Below are 16464 nucleotides of genomic sequence, written 5' to 3'. Positions count from 1 at the left end.
GATTCATCAAGCTGTCGATATATTTTAGGGGTTGCGACATTTTGTGTCTATGATTTTAAACACGTCCATTAAACGTGGCCAGCGTACAGACCTCTAGAGGGGAGGCTTTTTATTGCAATCTGTCGAAAATGACCATTATGAATCCAATTGTTAATTTTGTTTTCTTTTTGACAACCAATATTTTGTATGATGGCATATAGATTGCTTCTTAGATCATATAGGCCCACGTATACAATGTCGTTTATTCAAAGTGTAGGCTACACACAATTTCCAAAGCGCCCTCGTGATGTTTGAAGTGCACTGTGAAGTGAGTGTGTGAGTGTGTGTGTGTGTGTGTGTCTGCCTTTCTTGTAAGCTGAGCCATAGAGACGCTGACTACAGGGGAATCTCATCGGCAATGCAGCCTAGACGCCAAAGAACTCACTACCTTCCTCTCACTCTCACTTCCTACTTGCCTCCATCTCTTCTCACCGCTTTATTAAATGCACCTTGGCCTATGGCTACCAACGTGCAAGATCAAATGTGTGCCTTTTGGTAAAATACATTCATCATGAATGCACTGTCGCTGAGAAAAAAAAGGAGGAAAGGGGCATTAAAGAAACAAAAAATAGGTATTGTCATCATTCTATTCAAATTCACTTGTGCATTAAGGCATTATAATGAATACATTCAAATAAATACACACGTGCTATTAAAACAAAAACAGTGTGTGTCAGTCAGGTACATGGCCTGGATAAAGTGATGGCTGTCACACACATTGTCTCCTCTGACACAGCAGAAATGAGAGGAAGTGTGGGGGATGGGATGGGTTTGAGAGCGCGCTGAGACTGAGATTCAGTCTGGGATGCTGCCGAACTGAACAAGGACGGACAGCATCTCAGTGGCCACCTCTTGCTCCAACCAAACGTGGCCTGTTGTGTGCATAACACTGAAACATGACAAATGTCGTGTTTAGCAACTCAGTGTGTGTCAGCCAGGCTGAATTTCTGTTTGAGAAAGATACATGCAGGCCCTCCCGTCTTCTACTCTTAATAGTAAAAAGTAAGAAAAGTATCAATGTCAGTTATACAGTAAACCTTCACAAGAAGACAGTGGCAAACAAAAATGCTCCCCCTGGGCTGCACGGTCAAAAAAATGAAGATATAAAATAGTCAAGTGTCTCTAACAGTGTTGAGACATCTGGATGCTTGAGGGGAAAACAACACACTCTCCTGTATTCAAATACGGCATATACAACTGAATCCATAGTTTTATATTTGCACATTATTGGGGAAAAAAAGTAATTAGAAAAATAAAGAATATAAATGACATGTTTTTCTTTAATCTATCAATTGAAAGTCTAAGTGACTATTCCTGTATGATTTGGGCAAATATTCCAGACAACCCTCTTCAGAGAACTTCTTAATGTAGCTTTCTTTGGCCTGTCAAATACATTTTGTCTGTTTATTACAGACATACAAATGCACAAAACAATCGGGATGGTGAATGAGTATCGGAGAGAGAGAGAGAGAGAGAGAGAGAGAGAGAGAGAGAGAGAGAGAGAGAGAGAGAGAGAGAGAGAGAGAGAGAGAGAGAGAGAGAGAGAGAGAGAGAGAGAGGCCGACCCCAGTGTTTTCCCCTTGGTTTACTTTAAATTCACTAAACTGCATTAAACTAGACCAACCAAGTCACACCATTCAAGAAGCAGAATGGTTTCATTATTAACCTTCACCTGATGGATTAAAAAAGGACGAATTATTGTAAAAATGACAAATGACACTGGACAGAGAACAGGAAAGGGGCAGAGCAACTCTGAAAGAGAGTTATACTGACATTTTGGTTACAGTGTAAAAAATTCAGTACATTTGGGATTTCCATTAATCTTAATATGCTGGTTGAAATAGCTCATAAGTGGCAGGCAGGTATGATGGAGAGCAAGTAATGCTACATTTCACTGAAACATAATTAATGAACTTCCACTGGGTTTCAAAATGCCGATGAATATGTTGCACTTGAATGATATATAATATCATGATCAAACAATTAAAGCCCCGTCCCCCAAATCAAATCTTAAAACATTCGCTTTGCTTTTTCATCAGGTCGACTTGATGGTTCTTTAAAAAAGGGGAGAGCAGAAAGCCAACAAGTGTGATGGGCACAGTGCTTAGTAGATTCTCATGCACATGATGTAGAAAAAAAAGAAGAACCAATATTAATAATATAAAGATATTTCCCATAAACGCATAGCCTACATTGAATCTGAACCTCTAAAACTCTGTTGCCTCTGACACTCAACCTGTGATAAAAAATAAAATAAAAATTGCCACAAGCAAAAGAGGTTAAGTGACACATCCAGTTTAGCCTTTGACAACAAGTGCAGAGGTCAGAACACTTAAAGAAAAACTAAAGTTCAGCCACCAAAAGGCTGTTATCATCTTCACACAGAGTATTGAACCGGAAACAGGGGGAGGGGGGATTGGAATATAGACAATCACGTCAATCTTGTTTAGTCTTGTTCAAAGTATTTAGTAGAAAGCTGTTCATTCTGATATAATAATATTATATACATTAAGAAACATTTGGTTTTCTATAATTGGGAGTAAGAGAAAATGAATAGGAAGATTTGTCTGGATAACCTGAAACAGTAAATCGCGCTCCAAACGATTAGGCTACAGCCTACAGAAAATTAGAGTACAATGTTTGCCATTATGAAAATGTAATTGATCATAATATCCGCCTTAATATTATTACTCGGGTAAAGTAATAAATTGATTGCGACCAATACCACAAAAAACTTTTAATTAACCCTGATTAAAAGATGAACATTTAGTGCCACCCAACATTAATTAGCTCTTACTGTTCCAATTGTGAGAAGTTTGCGAGCAATATAATAATAATAGGCCTAATAATAATAAAATAACATTTGCTCGTTTGTTCTCCTTTAATCTTTTAAATAATAGGCTATTTAAACATTTGTGTAACAAACCGTTTTAATGTCATTAACGAATGTCACGTTGTAAGCATTTGTACACTTAAAATACATCTCTATACCGCATAAGATGTATTAAGACTTCATCATAGTTCATAGAATTTTAATAAATTATTGAAATTAATATTTTTTTTACCGTGAAAGCAAACATAACAATAGTTGAACGTTTGAAATTGTAGCCTATTTTCTTTTCAACATGCATAATTTGCTGAGGCCCGTTTTTTTTCTTTCGTGCATTATTGTTATTTTTATTATTTTACCTGATATTTTTTAAGCCTAATATATTGTGAAATCTTTATAACACTTGTATAGATCACATATTTTAGCTTTGAAAAGACACTTGTTGAGTAAGTGAGAAAGAGGCTGAAGCATTTGACAGAAGTTTTTATTAAACATTATGAAAACAAGATTCTGAACAACATTCCATTTCGAAACATTTTGGTTTGGACTTACTGACACGTAAGGACATTTATATTTTCGATAAATATATAGAAATTATAGGCTATGTACAGTTTTTTCTTTTTTTCCCCATTTTATTATTTATTTGTTTACATAAGACAGCACACAGGACAGCACATGTGGTTATGTAACCTCAAGCCGCTGTGCCTCAAATTAGACCAATAGACAGAGAGATTGCTTCATAACGAACTTCATCATAATTCATAATTTATCCCCAAAAATTAAATCAATGTTAACAGTGGTTTTCGTGTGAGAATATCAAGCATTTACTAACCCAGGTAGAGGAGCATACTTGAAGACATTATTTTTGGAGTCTGGTCGATAGATTTGTTAGGGAACTAAGCATAGCAGCTCGGAAATAATTTGAAAACGGATAATTTACGTGCATTAGATAATCCACTTTGGCAACTTTGTTCCTTTAGCCGGGACAAGATGGGCTAGGCAATATTTCAACCTCAAATGCGCACGATTACTTTTAGCCAAGTTTGCACACAAGTCTCTCTGATATGTTTGAATTATTTCAGCATTTAACCTGTAGCCTAACTGAGGGTCGGAAGCCAATTTTCATCATCGCAATGTTGCAATGCAAAACAATAGGCTATTGCTTTATACAGCATATGCTACAGTTTTATTATGTCATGAAAAGTTAAAACAACCCTTCCAGCCTTATTAACGACGGTTGTCGTATATTAGAAGTTAATAGTTTTGTCGTTTATCATCCCGGCCATTCAGAAGAAGAAAAAAAAAGAAAGAAAAAAAAACTTTCTTTAGGAGATGATAGTTATTTTTGATATCCAAGTCTAACCAGTTTTCTACATACCTTCATTTATTTTGAAGTACAAAATTCACATAATCGGAGCTTCTGTTAATTGCTTTCGAATTTGGTGCATAGAATATTAGCAGCAATTAAAGTCCTTGTGTTTATATGCACTTTCGACGATCGACTATGTCCATAACATCAATTTGATTAACACAGAGGAAAAGAAATGTTATATAAATCCCAATTCTTTGAATCGTAGTGCAGTAGGCTTCCTTTGAAATTGTACATATTCAATAGAATGAGAATATCTTTGTCATTTGCATGCTACTACATACAAACATCGTATTAAGACGTTTTAAATAATCAAGCAAAAAGGACTTTAAAAAGAAAGTTAACTTAACACACCAATCGACCTCTACATATGTACAAGTGGTAATAAATAACTCTGGCTCAGTTCGGTTTTTTTTTAGTTTCTTTGTTCTTATTCTGTACTTTTAAAACAATAGAAAAAAAAATTATTTCATGTGATTTCGCAGGTACGCATGAGGTCCTTCACACGGTTTGTGTCGAACAGAAGAAAGGAAAAAAAAAAAATGAGAGAAGAGAGAGTGGTTTAGGGCCATGCTTTTCATCCAAGTGCTGTATGGGGTTAAAGAGAGAAAGGACCTGGCGCGTTTGGAGTACCATACATGTCCCGCATGCAGGATTAGTAATGCAGACATGAGCAATGATTGAGGGCCTTCAAAGTTCACAAGCCCCCTCAACCTCAGTTCATGACTGAGAAAAGTCAAGGATGTATTGCTATCTCTCTTTCTTGCTTACAGTGTTAATATTATTATTGTTCCTTCCAAAAGTTCCTTCACAAGCTGAAGTTTCGTTTCCAGTATTTTCTCATCGCCATTAAGACTCGTCAATCCGTTAAGACAAGAAAAATAATATTAAGGAAGCGGCTGTATGTCTCTAAACATGTCGGACTTTGCAGTTAGCCTATTACTAAAAAGACAAATGAAAAATACGAATTTACAGAATCCAAAACTGATGGGTCTTTGGAGGTTATGAGTGATCCCATGTTTAGATCGGAGGTTTTATGAAGAAGGGTCCGTGCAGAGTGGAAGATAATCCTAACATCACACTCACCTTAAGACTTTTATGGTGCAGTTATACACAAATAATAGGTGAAAACTTTAAATACGGCGCTGTAATGTTAGGCTCTTAGAAATAAAGGTTCTTCAGTGTTTCTTTTCAGCACTTTAGGTTCAGCAAAGGACTTAACCTTCTTATCAATAACCATGTTGGCTTTAAAAAGTGATTACTTCTTTGGAGAAGGAAAAGTTCTGGATGTTACATTCTGGGTTCTCCAGATTTTGGTTCTTTAAAGCACCAGCACATAGCTAGATGTTTTTCTAAATAAAACATGTATTTGTGGAATTTAAAAAGGTTCTCCTATGGCATCAGACTGTAAAACCTTTATTTTCATGAGTGTATGTTCTAGAACGGACATTGAGTATTTAAGAAAATAACTGCAAATAAGATTCACACTGAAAATCATAAAAAAATGTAAGGTTTAAAAAACGAATACGTTGGTGTGGGAAAAAGTCTTTAACAAGAATCACTCTCACATGAAGAAATCCGTGGAAGTGGTTTTGCCGTGAGTGCCGTTGGACGGGTCCCGAGTGTTGCCGCCTCCGTTGCCGCCGCCGCCGTTAAAGGTTCGGCTCGCGAGCTTCTCATACTTCTCCTTGTACAGGTCCCGCTCTTTCATGAGACGCGACACGTCTTGCTTGAGTTGCTCCACCTGGCTCTGGAGCGTGCACTTTTCGCTTTCGAGCATGTGACGCTGCTGCACGCGCTTGTAGCGGCACGACTGCGCGTAGCCGCGGTTCTTCAAGGTTCGCCGTTTCTGCTTGAGGCGGATCACCTCTTCTTTGCTGAAGCCTCTGAGTTGCCGGTTAAGTTCGCGCACTGTCATGCTCACCAGCTGCTCGTCCGAGAAGCGGTCCTCGATGCGCGCGTGCGCGTGGTGGCCGTGGTGATGATGGTGGTGGTGGTGCACCGGGTGGTGGTGACCGTTCGTGGGCGCCGAGAGGTCTTCTCCGACGTACTGCTGACCGCGGAATCCCTCGTAGGGCTGGTGGTGGTGATGATGGTGGTGTGCGTTACCGATGAGTGCTTCCACCGCGTCCTCGGGCGTCAGGTTGAGGGCCTCTGGACTTATGTGATGCTGATAGTTGGGAATCCAGTAGAGATCGTCCAGCTGCGGCTTGCCCGAGGAGCCTTGGGTGTTATTGTTGTTTCCACTGTTGTTGTTGTTAACACCATTTACGAGGTTCTGCCCAGGCTGAGATCCGGGACTGGGGGCACAGAAGCTGGGCGAGGAAGGCACCGAGGAGCAGGGCGTGCTGATAGGGGTGGAGGACAGCGAGCCCGGGGGCAGGCGGTGGCAATAGCGGTCGGCCTCCGGGGGCTCTTTCTTGACCTCAAACTTCATGAGGTCGAAGTCGTTGACATATTCAATAGCCAAAGGGCTGTTGGGCAAATCTGCGCTCATGGCGAGATCGGTGGCCATGTCAGTCCATGCGACACCTACCCTAACAGCCAAAGCGACACCCGTGGGTTTCACTGGGATTATGATGAAGGTGAATGATGAAGATGAGTGGCCAGGATTTAATACATAGGCACGAGCATCTATTTATAGATATACGTATGCGTATGCATGTAAATGTACGCATAAACCAGCCAGTTTGCTTCTTGTTGACAACTTATCCCAGGTCACACGTTAATATCACTGGCCAGGGCGGCAGAAACTTGAGACTCGTGAATTCAAAATCACCAACCTGACTCGTCCTCGCTTCACAAAGCAGAGAAATCGTCCTTTGAGTATCAGAGACTTCAAATATCCTTCTTCACCTCCGTGTTTTAAGTCCCCTCTAAATGGAGGCAACAAAGTTTTAAGCTTTCATGGGAAGAAAGCGAAAACTTTCCTCACATTTCGAGAATAGTCCGCCACACAACACGCGCGCGTCAAGTTCAGAAAACGTCAGACTTTACCTCGAAGTCCAAAGGAATGATGCTGCTGCTGCTGGCGCTTTTTACACAGTCACTAGCAAACGCGGACCGCAACAATGTGTGACAAATCTCAGAGTAAGTTCCTCTTGTGGGACGCTCCAGCGCAGCCCGACGAAGGATAGGGAATTCTGGCTACTCAATTCACCTCCTTCCGTGGTCAGTTTTGAAGTTATATGGACTGCTGTCACCGTTGCTTTACGTTTACGGCTTGAGCTTATTTTTTTGCACTGTTGTTGTCCACCGCTGACACGCAGTATCACTGAAGCACTGAAAGGGGCAATGTACCACTTTATACACTTGGCCCATCTGAGCGTCCAACCCAGAGAACGGAACGGACCAATGGGAGGAAGTGTAGCAGTAGACATGCATATTCCTACAGCAACGCCTCTATGTGGCAGCTGAGGCGAACGCGCAGCAGCTGAGGGCGCGCGTAAACAGGTGTTTGTCACGCCCCCTAGCGACGCCTCCCCTGCAACCGCATGCTGAAGGTGAGCGCGAGGAAAGGCAATAGCATATAGCCCAGCTTGTCTTACTTAGACAATGTTTATTTAGAAAAGAGCAAACGCTTCAACAGAAATGTTTTAGAGATGACTTAAAATCACATTTATAAAACGGATTGCACATTATCAACGACCAATTAAATATTAATTTGATAGAAATTAATTTTGACAGAAATACATTTAAAATGACTAATTAAGCTATGAAATATATTTAACCTACATTGATTTAAATAGTTAATCCAAAACTAAAAGTCAGGAGTGTCTTGAGCAATATCTTACAATGAGAGCAAAATCCATAGACATGTTAGGAAGGAAAATCATGAACTTAACTCTTGCTAATTTATTTGATCTTTTTTTTAAATAATGTAAATATAGTTTTAAGCAATAAAATAAATAAAAGCACATTAAAACATAAATCAAAAGTAGGCCTATATTAAACTAATTAGGCTACGTATTTCACACGTCATCACAGCCTTTACAATAATTATTTATCAACAATTATTTATGTTCCTTTATATCAAAAGCAACATATCGTTCAGAACCCAGGAGTGATATCACAACAATTATTTTAAAAAGAAAAGAAAATATATCATAAATATATAGCCTAAAAGAAAATCCCATAGTGTTTTGACAGACCGTTTAAAGTTAAATTGATTAGATAATTATGTATTAAACTGCATATTTCCTCCTCGATGTGCCGTAACCCCGTGAGCAGCCATTCAGTGTATTGATCTGATAGGATAACACACACGCAACTTTCCTCCCCGCTTATGACCCATAGGCGGTGATGAACTCAATAACGCGTGATCCAGCAATAAAATCAATCCACATTTCCGCCGGATAGGGAAAAATGCGCAATTTGTGCGGGTGAGTTAATTATGATCCGCCACGCCAGTGCCAGCCACGCTCCGGATTTCTTTCGCAATTAACCTCTAATTGCATCTCGACTCATCTGCGCGGATCGACAAATAATTAAGCCCCACGCAGCGCGCGCCTTCATCACCACAGCATATGTCTTAATCAGAGGAGCCAGTCTCGCGCTGAAGGAAGTACCCAAAGAAGAGGGTCAGTCTAACACCCTATGCGAGGCCAGGTCCTTATTGCAGTGTAAGTATGCCAAGGAATATAGATCAATATCTGATAGGAGAGGCAGATAAGAGGCAGAAAAACATAATGAGGAGACTTAATAATGTATTTGACAGGTCTGTTACTGTACAGTCAGATGTAGCCTACTGCTCAGAAAAAAAAAATGCAATTTTAACTGTAAAATATTGTAAAAATGCTACAGTAAAAACCTGTTAACTGGTTAACTGCAAATTATCTTAATACTGGGAAAACTGTAATAGATCTAACCCTATACATTTCATGTAATTTCATCTCAGTAAAATACAGTTAAATTTTAACTGCCAAACCAATTCACTTGTGTGACCACATTTGATGTTTTTTTCATTTTAATAATTGTGGTTTTTATATCATCATTTTTATTATGTTTATTACCAGTTATGCACATTAGGGAATTATGTTAGTGCTACGTGTGCTACTTGTGATGAACTTTGATTCATGTGCCTTTCTCTCACTGAGTTTAGTATGCATGTATGTGTATACCGGTATATATATATATAATATATATATAATATATACATACATACATACATACATACACAAAGAAAGTCTTAACATGTCACATAAAGTTTATATACATACATATATATATATATGGTATGTGTGTGTGTATATATATATATATATATATATATATGGTATGTGTGTTTGTGTATATATATATATATATATATGCATACACTGTACATATACATATACCAATATCAAAATGGAATCTGCTGCATAACTTACTTATTACTACATCTGAGACCTTAGCTAACTTTATGTGACATGTTAAGACTTTCTTTCCAGGTGCCAATGAGTGAAATACAGACACGCTTGAGGCTCAAATCTGCCAACGGAAGGAAAAAAGAAAAGACGGGGGGGTCTGGATGGGGCTAAGAGGACGGGACAAATCATATCAAGGTATTTGAAGTTTAAGGTGCGCTAAGTCATTATGGGGGTTTTATCAAATAAGCATGAGTGGACCCCAAAGTCCAAGCTAAGCAGTCCGCTTTGAAAATGCCACATTTAAGAAGATCTGCCATCGTCCATTCAAGTGAGCGGAGATGGGTGGGTGTGGATGTGGCCGAGGGCTTGAGACATAAATTTTGAAGTCAGGGCTTTCATTGTGCCTTTGCATATTGGGAGTTAGCTGCTTGTGCAGTTCTACCGATTTAAGCAAAATGGACATCAGCACGTCCAAGGAGAAAGAGTATGATAGTTTGAAAGAGAGAAGGGGGGGGGGGGGGGGTTTGACTAGATATGTGCGAAAACGACTGAGACGGATTTGTCCGGTTAACCCGTCTTTAGCCGAAATAGTTGAGAGGTGCGAGGTGGAGTAGGGGGTTATCGGAAGCAGGTTTGGAAAGGAGGTTTTTGTAGGCCTCAAAATCTCACAAATGCCCATTCAAAGACTCAGCAGTAATCATTTGACTACATTCAAACTAACAAGTATACAAACTTCTCTGAAGTTCTCAGCATAAAAGTGAGTTAGAAAGAGCTAGAGGACAGAAAAGAGCATGTTAAGTGTTAAGTTGTCTTAAAACGGAAGTTGCGATAGTCTTATCTTCCCTATTGTGATGTATATATGATTGAAACAGCTTCTCAAATAGGAAAATAATGTACTTGATTTCGTTCATCAGGAATTGATTGGATCATTTGCTATTGCTGTGATGTCATGTGAGTGACAGGTTGTCCCGCCCTCGCGCCCGTAAACACGTCACCAGAGAAGAGATGTCGTTGCAAGAGGAAGATATATTTAAATGAAAGATTACAAGAGCACATTATTGAAAAATAAATAATGTGCACGGACAAATAATTTATAATAAATACTGCAATATTCCACACTAAAAATAAGAATTGCCCATTTTGATTTCATGGTGACTTTAAAGAAAAGAAAAAAAGGGAAAAAAAGACCATTTGATGGATTCCTTCAAGTAACCCCCCCCACCCCCCACCCAAAAAAGTACTAAAACTTGGAGCTTTATGAAAACAAAAACAAACAAACAGTAAAAAGGTAAACAGAAATGAAGCCCAAACAGAAAGGTAGGAGAAAGCGTGCAGTATGAAAAGAGGACAGAAGACAGTTATACTAATGACATCTTGCAGTGGAAGTATGATCTTTATTGATGGGCTGGACTCTTTGCTGAGCTGTAACAAGTTTGTCTTTTTTATGCCTATAGGCGATCTATTGAGGTAGAGAAAAATTACACTTGACCTTTCATTCTTTCCTTTTTTTCTCATTCAAGTGAGATTGTCCTCGGAAAAATGTGAATGTGTTTTCCTTCTTTCTCTCGCACTCCCCTCCTCGTTCTCTTTCACATGCGCTTTTACTAAAAATTGAAATATTGATCTTAATTAGAGTTTGCCGAGCTCAGCAGCTCGCGTTGAGCTTTGAGACAAGCGGCAGCAGACATCTGTCTAAGGCACTTACATCCTCGCCGTCAGAGCGAGGGAACGAGAGGGAAAGGGAGGGCGAGAAAAGAAAGAGTGATTGCTCCATGAATTTCTCTTTCTCTTCCCATGCAGATAACAGAAACTGGTGTGTGACCATAGTTAAAGAGCATCATGAATACGGATATAATCTTTTCCCGGACGCCCTCCTGTACAAAAGTATTAAGTTAAAGCAACCTATCGTTTGGCATCTATGGTTATGACTTTACTGTACAAACACTCAAGTTCTTGAGTTCTGTGGTAATTCATTCAAAGCAGTGAAATGTTTTCTAAATTAAGGTTAATGAATATTCATCAGTGGCTGAATGAATGAAGAAGAAAAAATAACATTGAATTATTTGAGAAACTTTAATGGATGTTAAAAAAGTTACTAAAAAAGAAGTAATAATTGAGTTTACGTTGAGGCACTTACAAATTTTTTTAAAGCAGAAATGTGAAGCTTGTCATTTTATTAAAGCATCACATGAACTTTTGTGTGTTAAACATGTATTATTTGAGTTATACAGTTGTTTAAATTGACATTTTAATGGTTATTTTAGTGTTTTAGGCATTACATTTAGGAAACAAAGTTGTAAAACTGGACTTAACTTTACACAGCTATGGTTAGCAAGTGAGAAAATCAAACTTAAACCATGTAGCCTAACATGCATATTGTTTATGTATTGTGGCTATATTTTTGAAATATTGATCATATAATTTTTTACAAGTGTGGGTAAACTTTAAAATATCACTTAGACAACATGGTTTTTACATTGCTTTAACTCATAAAAATAAATTAAGCAATTTTCAACTTTTCTAAACTAGTTATAGAAGATTCAACTAATTTTTAAGACAGTTTAATGCAATTTAAGTTCAAATGACTTAGGCCTAAACATCCAAGTTACTTGTACTTAAAAAAATTAAGGAAACTTTTTTATTTAACAGTGGATTGGCCCCATGCACTTCTAATATAAGTGTCACTTTTTTTTTTCAAGAAAAGTAAAAAAAATAAAATAAATCTATGGTAATCAACTTTATGTGAAGTCGATTAAGGGTTAAAGGGATAGTTCACCCAAAAATGAAAATTCTGTCAGCACTTACTCACCCTCAAGTTCTAAACCTGTATGAGATTATTTGTTCTGTTGAACACAAAAGAAGATATTCTGAAGAATTTTGGTAATCAAACAGTTGCTGGTCGCCATTGACTTCCATAGGAAAAAAAAATGGGGAATAGAAAACAAAATTGATCAAAATATCAGTTATTTTATGTTAATAAAAGTCAAAGAATCAAAGAAACTCAAGCAGGTAGAAAACATCAGACAGAATTTAAATTTTTGGGTGAACTATCCCTTTATCCTGTATTGGACCCAGAACATTCCTTTAAAATAAAAAGGAAAATCTAAAACCAAGAGCTGCAATGCAAAACAGATAAATAAGGGGTTAGGTGATGTATGAGAACTTTAGTTGATTTTACAACACTCATATCAACATGCATTCTTGTGAAGTATTCCTCCCTGCATGAGCGATTAAATAGGGGAGAAAGATAGACAGAGAAGTCAAATGAAGGAGTGTTTTCCTTCCCACCATCTCTCGATGTCATCGTAAACCTGGCTCGCATCATGGGCACGGCCTTTATCTCGTTAACACGGCGGCAGGCTTGTCGTGTTCCGCAGCGAGACCCTCGCCACGGTGTATTAATGCCCCCTGTCGTTGCTGCCGGCGACGGTTAACCAGGTTTCCCGTCGCGACCGCCAGTCGTTTGTCACAGAGCACGGAGCACGAGGCCTTGGTTCAACGGAGCATTAATAGTCTGAATATCAGCAGTCTCCGCACAGTGAGGGGCGTTCAAGGGATTACAGCTCCCATCATCCTCTCTGTACCACTGTTTAACACCCAACATCCTAATTACATTACCCGACGGAGAAGAGGGAGAGGAGGAGGAGTGCAAGAGGCAGGCTCATCTACAGACGCATCCTCAATCAAATGCGCATTTTAGGAAAAGACAGGGAGAAGAAAAGGAAAATGACATTGTCAGAAATTAGTTGTGATGGATTTGGTCAGACAGCAGTTAGAGAGGAAAAAGTGAGAGGAGAAGAAAAATGAGTTTTGAAGAGTGTAAGGGAGGCGGTACGCTTTTTTTCTTTTCCTATAGATTCCTTAAGACTCAATTACAGTGACAGACACACACTCGTGAGCGATGTCCTTTACATACACCTGCTTCTCAACACATGTCGAGGGATGCCGATACTTTTCACGCTAAACATTGTTATTCAGAAAACAACATGAGAGTGAAGTGGTTTGCATGATACTTTAAACTGAAGCGTTTCTTCTTCAGTCATGATTTTAGTCAATCCTGCATTGGGATTCTCACACATGTAGGCACACATGCTCACAAATAAAGAGAGATGCATTCGCAGAAATCACAAAGCAATTTTATTAAGTAGTTTTCCATTCTTTGAAAATACATTTTCACAAGCTTACATTCTAAATGATAAAACTAATTTGTAGCACAACAAACCACTACATAAACACCGTTTTAAAAAGCCCTGAGAATAACTTTACACTTTGAAACTAACTCCATTCTCTTCGAATGTAAACGTCTGCATTTTTCTTTTTGCAGAACAGTATTTGATTATAATGCATATATTCAGTTCCGTAATTGTGAATAGTTATGAATATATTCTAAGAAATCTGTTATAATCAACTCTTAGAATTTGTATCTTGGAATTCTTGAAACGAAAAGTGATTTGATACCAAAAAAATAGTCGTGAACGTCTATGTACAGAGGTCTTTGTAAACTGTTCAAGAGAGGCGGAGTCAATTTCTTATTTCTAAAATAAAAGTTAAAAAAAGTTGAATTATTCATTACGGATTAAAATACCCACCATTAGCCCTCCTTTGGAGAGGGTTCTGTTTGTGTTGAAGATAAGAATCGTGGCTTGATATGCAGTGTCTTTCCTGTAACAGAGAGAAGAAAGGAGAAGAAAAATTCCACAAAGAAACACTGTGCAGTGCAAAAGGGAGAGAACAGCGTGTTATCCATTAAGGAAGAGTTTATTTCATGTACTCAAGGAAGTGAATTGTGATTGTTCTTTTGGTTATACAGCAGTAACTGATGCTAAAAGTGAAGTATATGAAACTTTGATTCGGAAAAAACAAGACAGACAGACAAGAAATAAATAGCACCTGCTACGTAATGACAGGAGTAGCTATCGCTTGTTTTTACTGATAGAGGAGTGACACATGAGTGTGTGATTGTCTCAGGGTGAGTGATAGCACAGAGACCGAAGGGGAAAGGAGAAGATGCAGGCAGTGATGCATAGATTCTGGGCTAATTTATGCAAAGCAGAGAGAAGTTTGTCTGGACGGCCACAATCTTTAGAGTGAGAGCTACACTGTCATTAGTAACAATTAACTGCTCTAAGTGCGAGCCTGTGGCTGGGAACCTCACTGGGAACAACACACACACACACACGGTTCTCATGTTTTATGGAGACATTCCATAGACATAATGATTTTTATACTGTATAAGCTGTATATTCGATCTGCTTACACTAACCCTAACCATCACAGAAACCTTTCTTTAGGTTCCTGTGATGGTTAGGGTTATCATACATACTAAGTGATTTTAAAAACATCACTTAGTATGATTTATAAGCTGTTTTACTCATGGGGACCAGCAAATGTCCCCACAAGGACAAGGATTTCGTATATAGCTATCTTTGTGGGGAAATTTTGTCCTCACAATGTAGAATTTACCTGGACACACACACACGCATGATTTGAATGACTTTCAGTTTAAGCACTGGTTCTGGAGCATCTGTTTACAGCCGATGCAGATAGAAAAATGTAATACGATATTTAAGCATCAGAGCTGCTGTCATAATGATCAGGGATGTTTGCCTCAGAATAGAATGTGTTTTAAATTCCAATTTAATTCCTGTATTTAAATTGAGGCTGCAAACAGGAGGTATGAATTACAATTAGAATTTGATCACAACAAAGTGTGGGACTTATTTAACTAGAAAAGTAAAGTTTGTCAAGACTTATTGAAGGTTTGAAGGACAAATCTGATTTTTTATTACTGTTTTGTTGAAATCTAAAAAAAATTGGACAATACTTCTGAGGACAATGAATGCAGTAAGTATTGTTTGCCAAACATTATTAATGGTTTCGTCTTCAAAATTACCAAGATACATATGAACATAACCACTAAGGAATCCAGATCGTTGAACTGAATCAGAAAAGTCAAATTCCCTTAGAGAGCAGAAATTGTTCAGTCTGTACAGTAGGCTATGTAGCAGATGATTTCAGGCAACAGGATGAGAAAGTGACGTGAAAAGCCATGGTGGTCTGCTGGGCACCTGTGCTATTCTGAGACACAGGGCTGCCATCAATGATCCCAACGGGGAACTGATCTGGAACTTGGCATCAGAGAAATAGGAAGTGTGTATGCACAACAAGCACAAATTTGTATAAATATGCAGACATGACACAGAAATAAACTTGCCATCACTCATGAAAGCTTTGAGAATAGAAAGCAAACATGCATGAACATGAGGTAAAAAAAAACAGAGCAAAAAATAGAGCAAACAGGAGTTAAACGTTTAAATGTTTACATATAGAGAAGAGAAAGAGCCAATGCCATGCTTCAGAATGTCCATGTGACCGAAAACACGCAAGGTCAGAGGTTAATCTCAGTGGTTTCTGTTGTGCATGAACTAATTTAAGAAAGGAAGTGTGAAAGCATGAGAAAGGAGAAAACTAAATGAAGTGAGTTCAAATGGTTTCTTAAAAGTAAAAACCAGTTCATTTATTGCATGAGTTTGCGTAAAGACAGAATATAAGGTTTGTCTTATTGAGTGTGGAAAGAGAAAGACAGTGTTCCATAGGGTACGGCTTGTGTGTGTGTGTGTGTGTGTGTGTGTGGATATAGGGGGCCCCTTTCCTCTAATCCTCTATCAGTCAGACTGACATACCAGCTTCAGCTGTGCCTGTCCTTAACAACAAACCTAAATATTAGTACCCCCTCAGTAAGTATTATATACCTCATGTAGTCCGCTCTTAAATAATATCACCCCCCTCGATATTATTAACCCTGTCACTGCGCATTAAATAACACAACTATTTACTCCATACATATTTATTACCTTCTTACTCTTTATATATATACA

The 16464-nt window shown here is 38.4% G+C and overlaps 2 protein-coding genes across 3 annotated transcripts in view; both read right to left on the bottom strand.

Annotated features, from left to right (window-relative positions):
• Positions 1-3337: 3337 nt before the first annotated feature.
• mafaa (MAF bZIP transcription factor Aa) lies at positions 3338-7508 on the bottom strand. The gene has a single exon (XM_079627527.1). The coding sequence runs from the start codon at positions 6751-6753 to the stop codon at positions 5803-5805; it is 951 nt and encodes a 316-aa protein (XP_079483653.1). The 5' UTR covers positions 6754-7508; the 3' UTR covers positions 3338-5802.
• A 6192-nt stretch (positions 7509-13700) lies between these two features.
• Positions 13701-16464, bottom strand: part of zc3h3 (zinc finger CCCH-type containing 3) — a 62930-nt gene continuing 60166 nt past the window's right edge. For both annotated transcript variants that reach the window (XM_079628637.1, XM_079628638.1), the window contains one exon: positions 13701-14248. In XM_079628637.1, the coding sequence (XP_079484763.1) occupies positions 14178-14248 (71 nt within the window). In that variant the 3' untranslated portion in view covers positions 13701-14177. The remainder of the gene's footprint in view (positions 14249-16464) is intronic.

The sequence above is a fragment of the Phoxinus phoxinus genome (genome assembly GCF_949152265.1).
Source record: "Phoxinus phoxinus genome assembly, chromosome: 11".
Taxonomy (NCBI): Eukaryota; Metazoa; Chordata; class Actinopteri; order Cypriniformes; family Leuciscidae; genus Phoxinus; species Phoxinus phoxinus.
The sequence above is the reverse complement of the archived record's forward strand: the minus strand, read 5'-3'. Positions and strand labels throughout refer to the sequence as shown.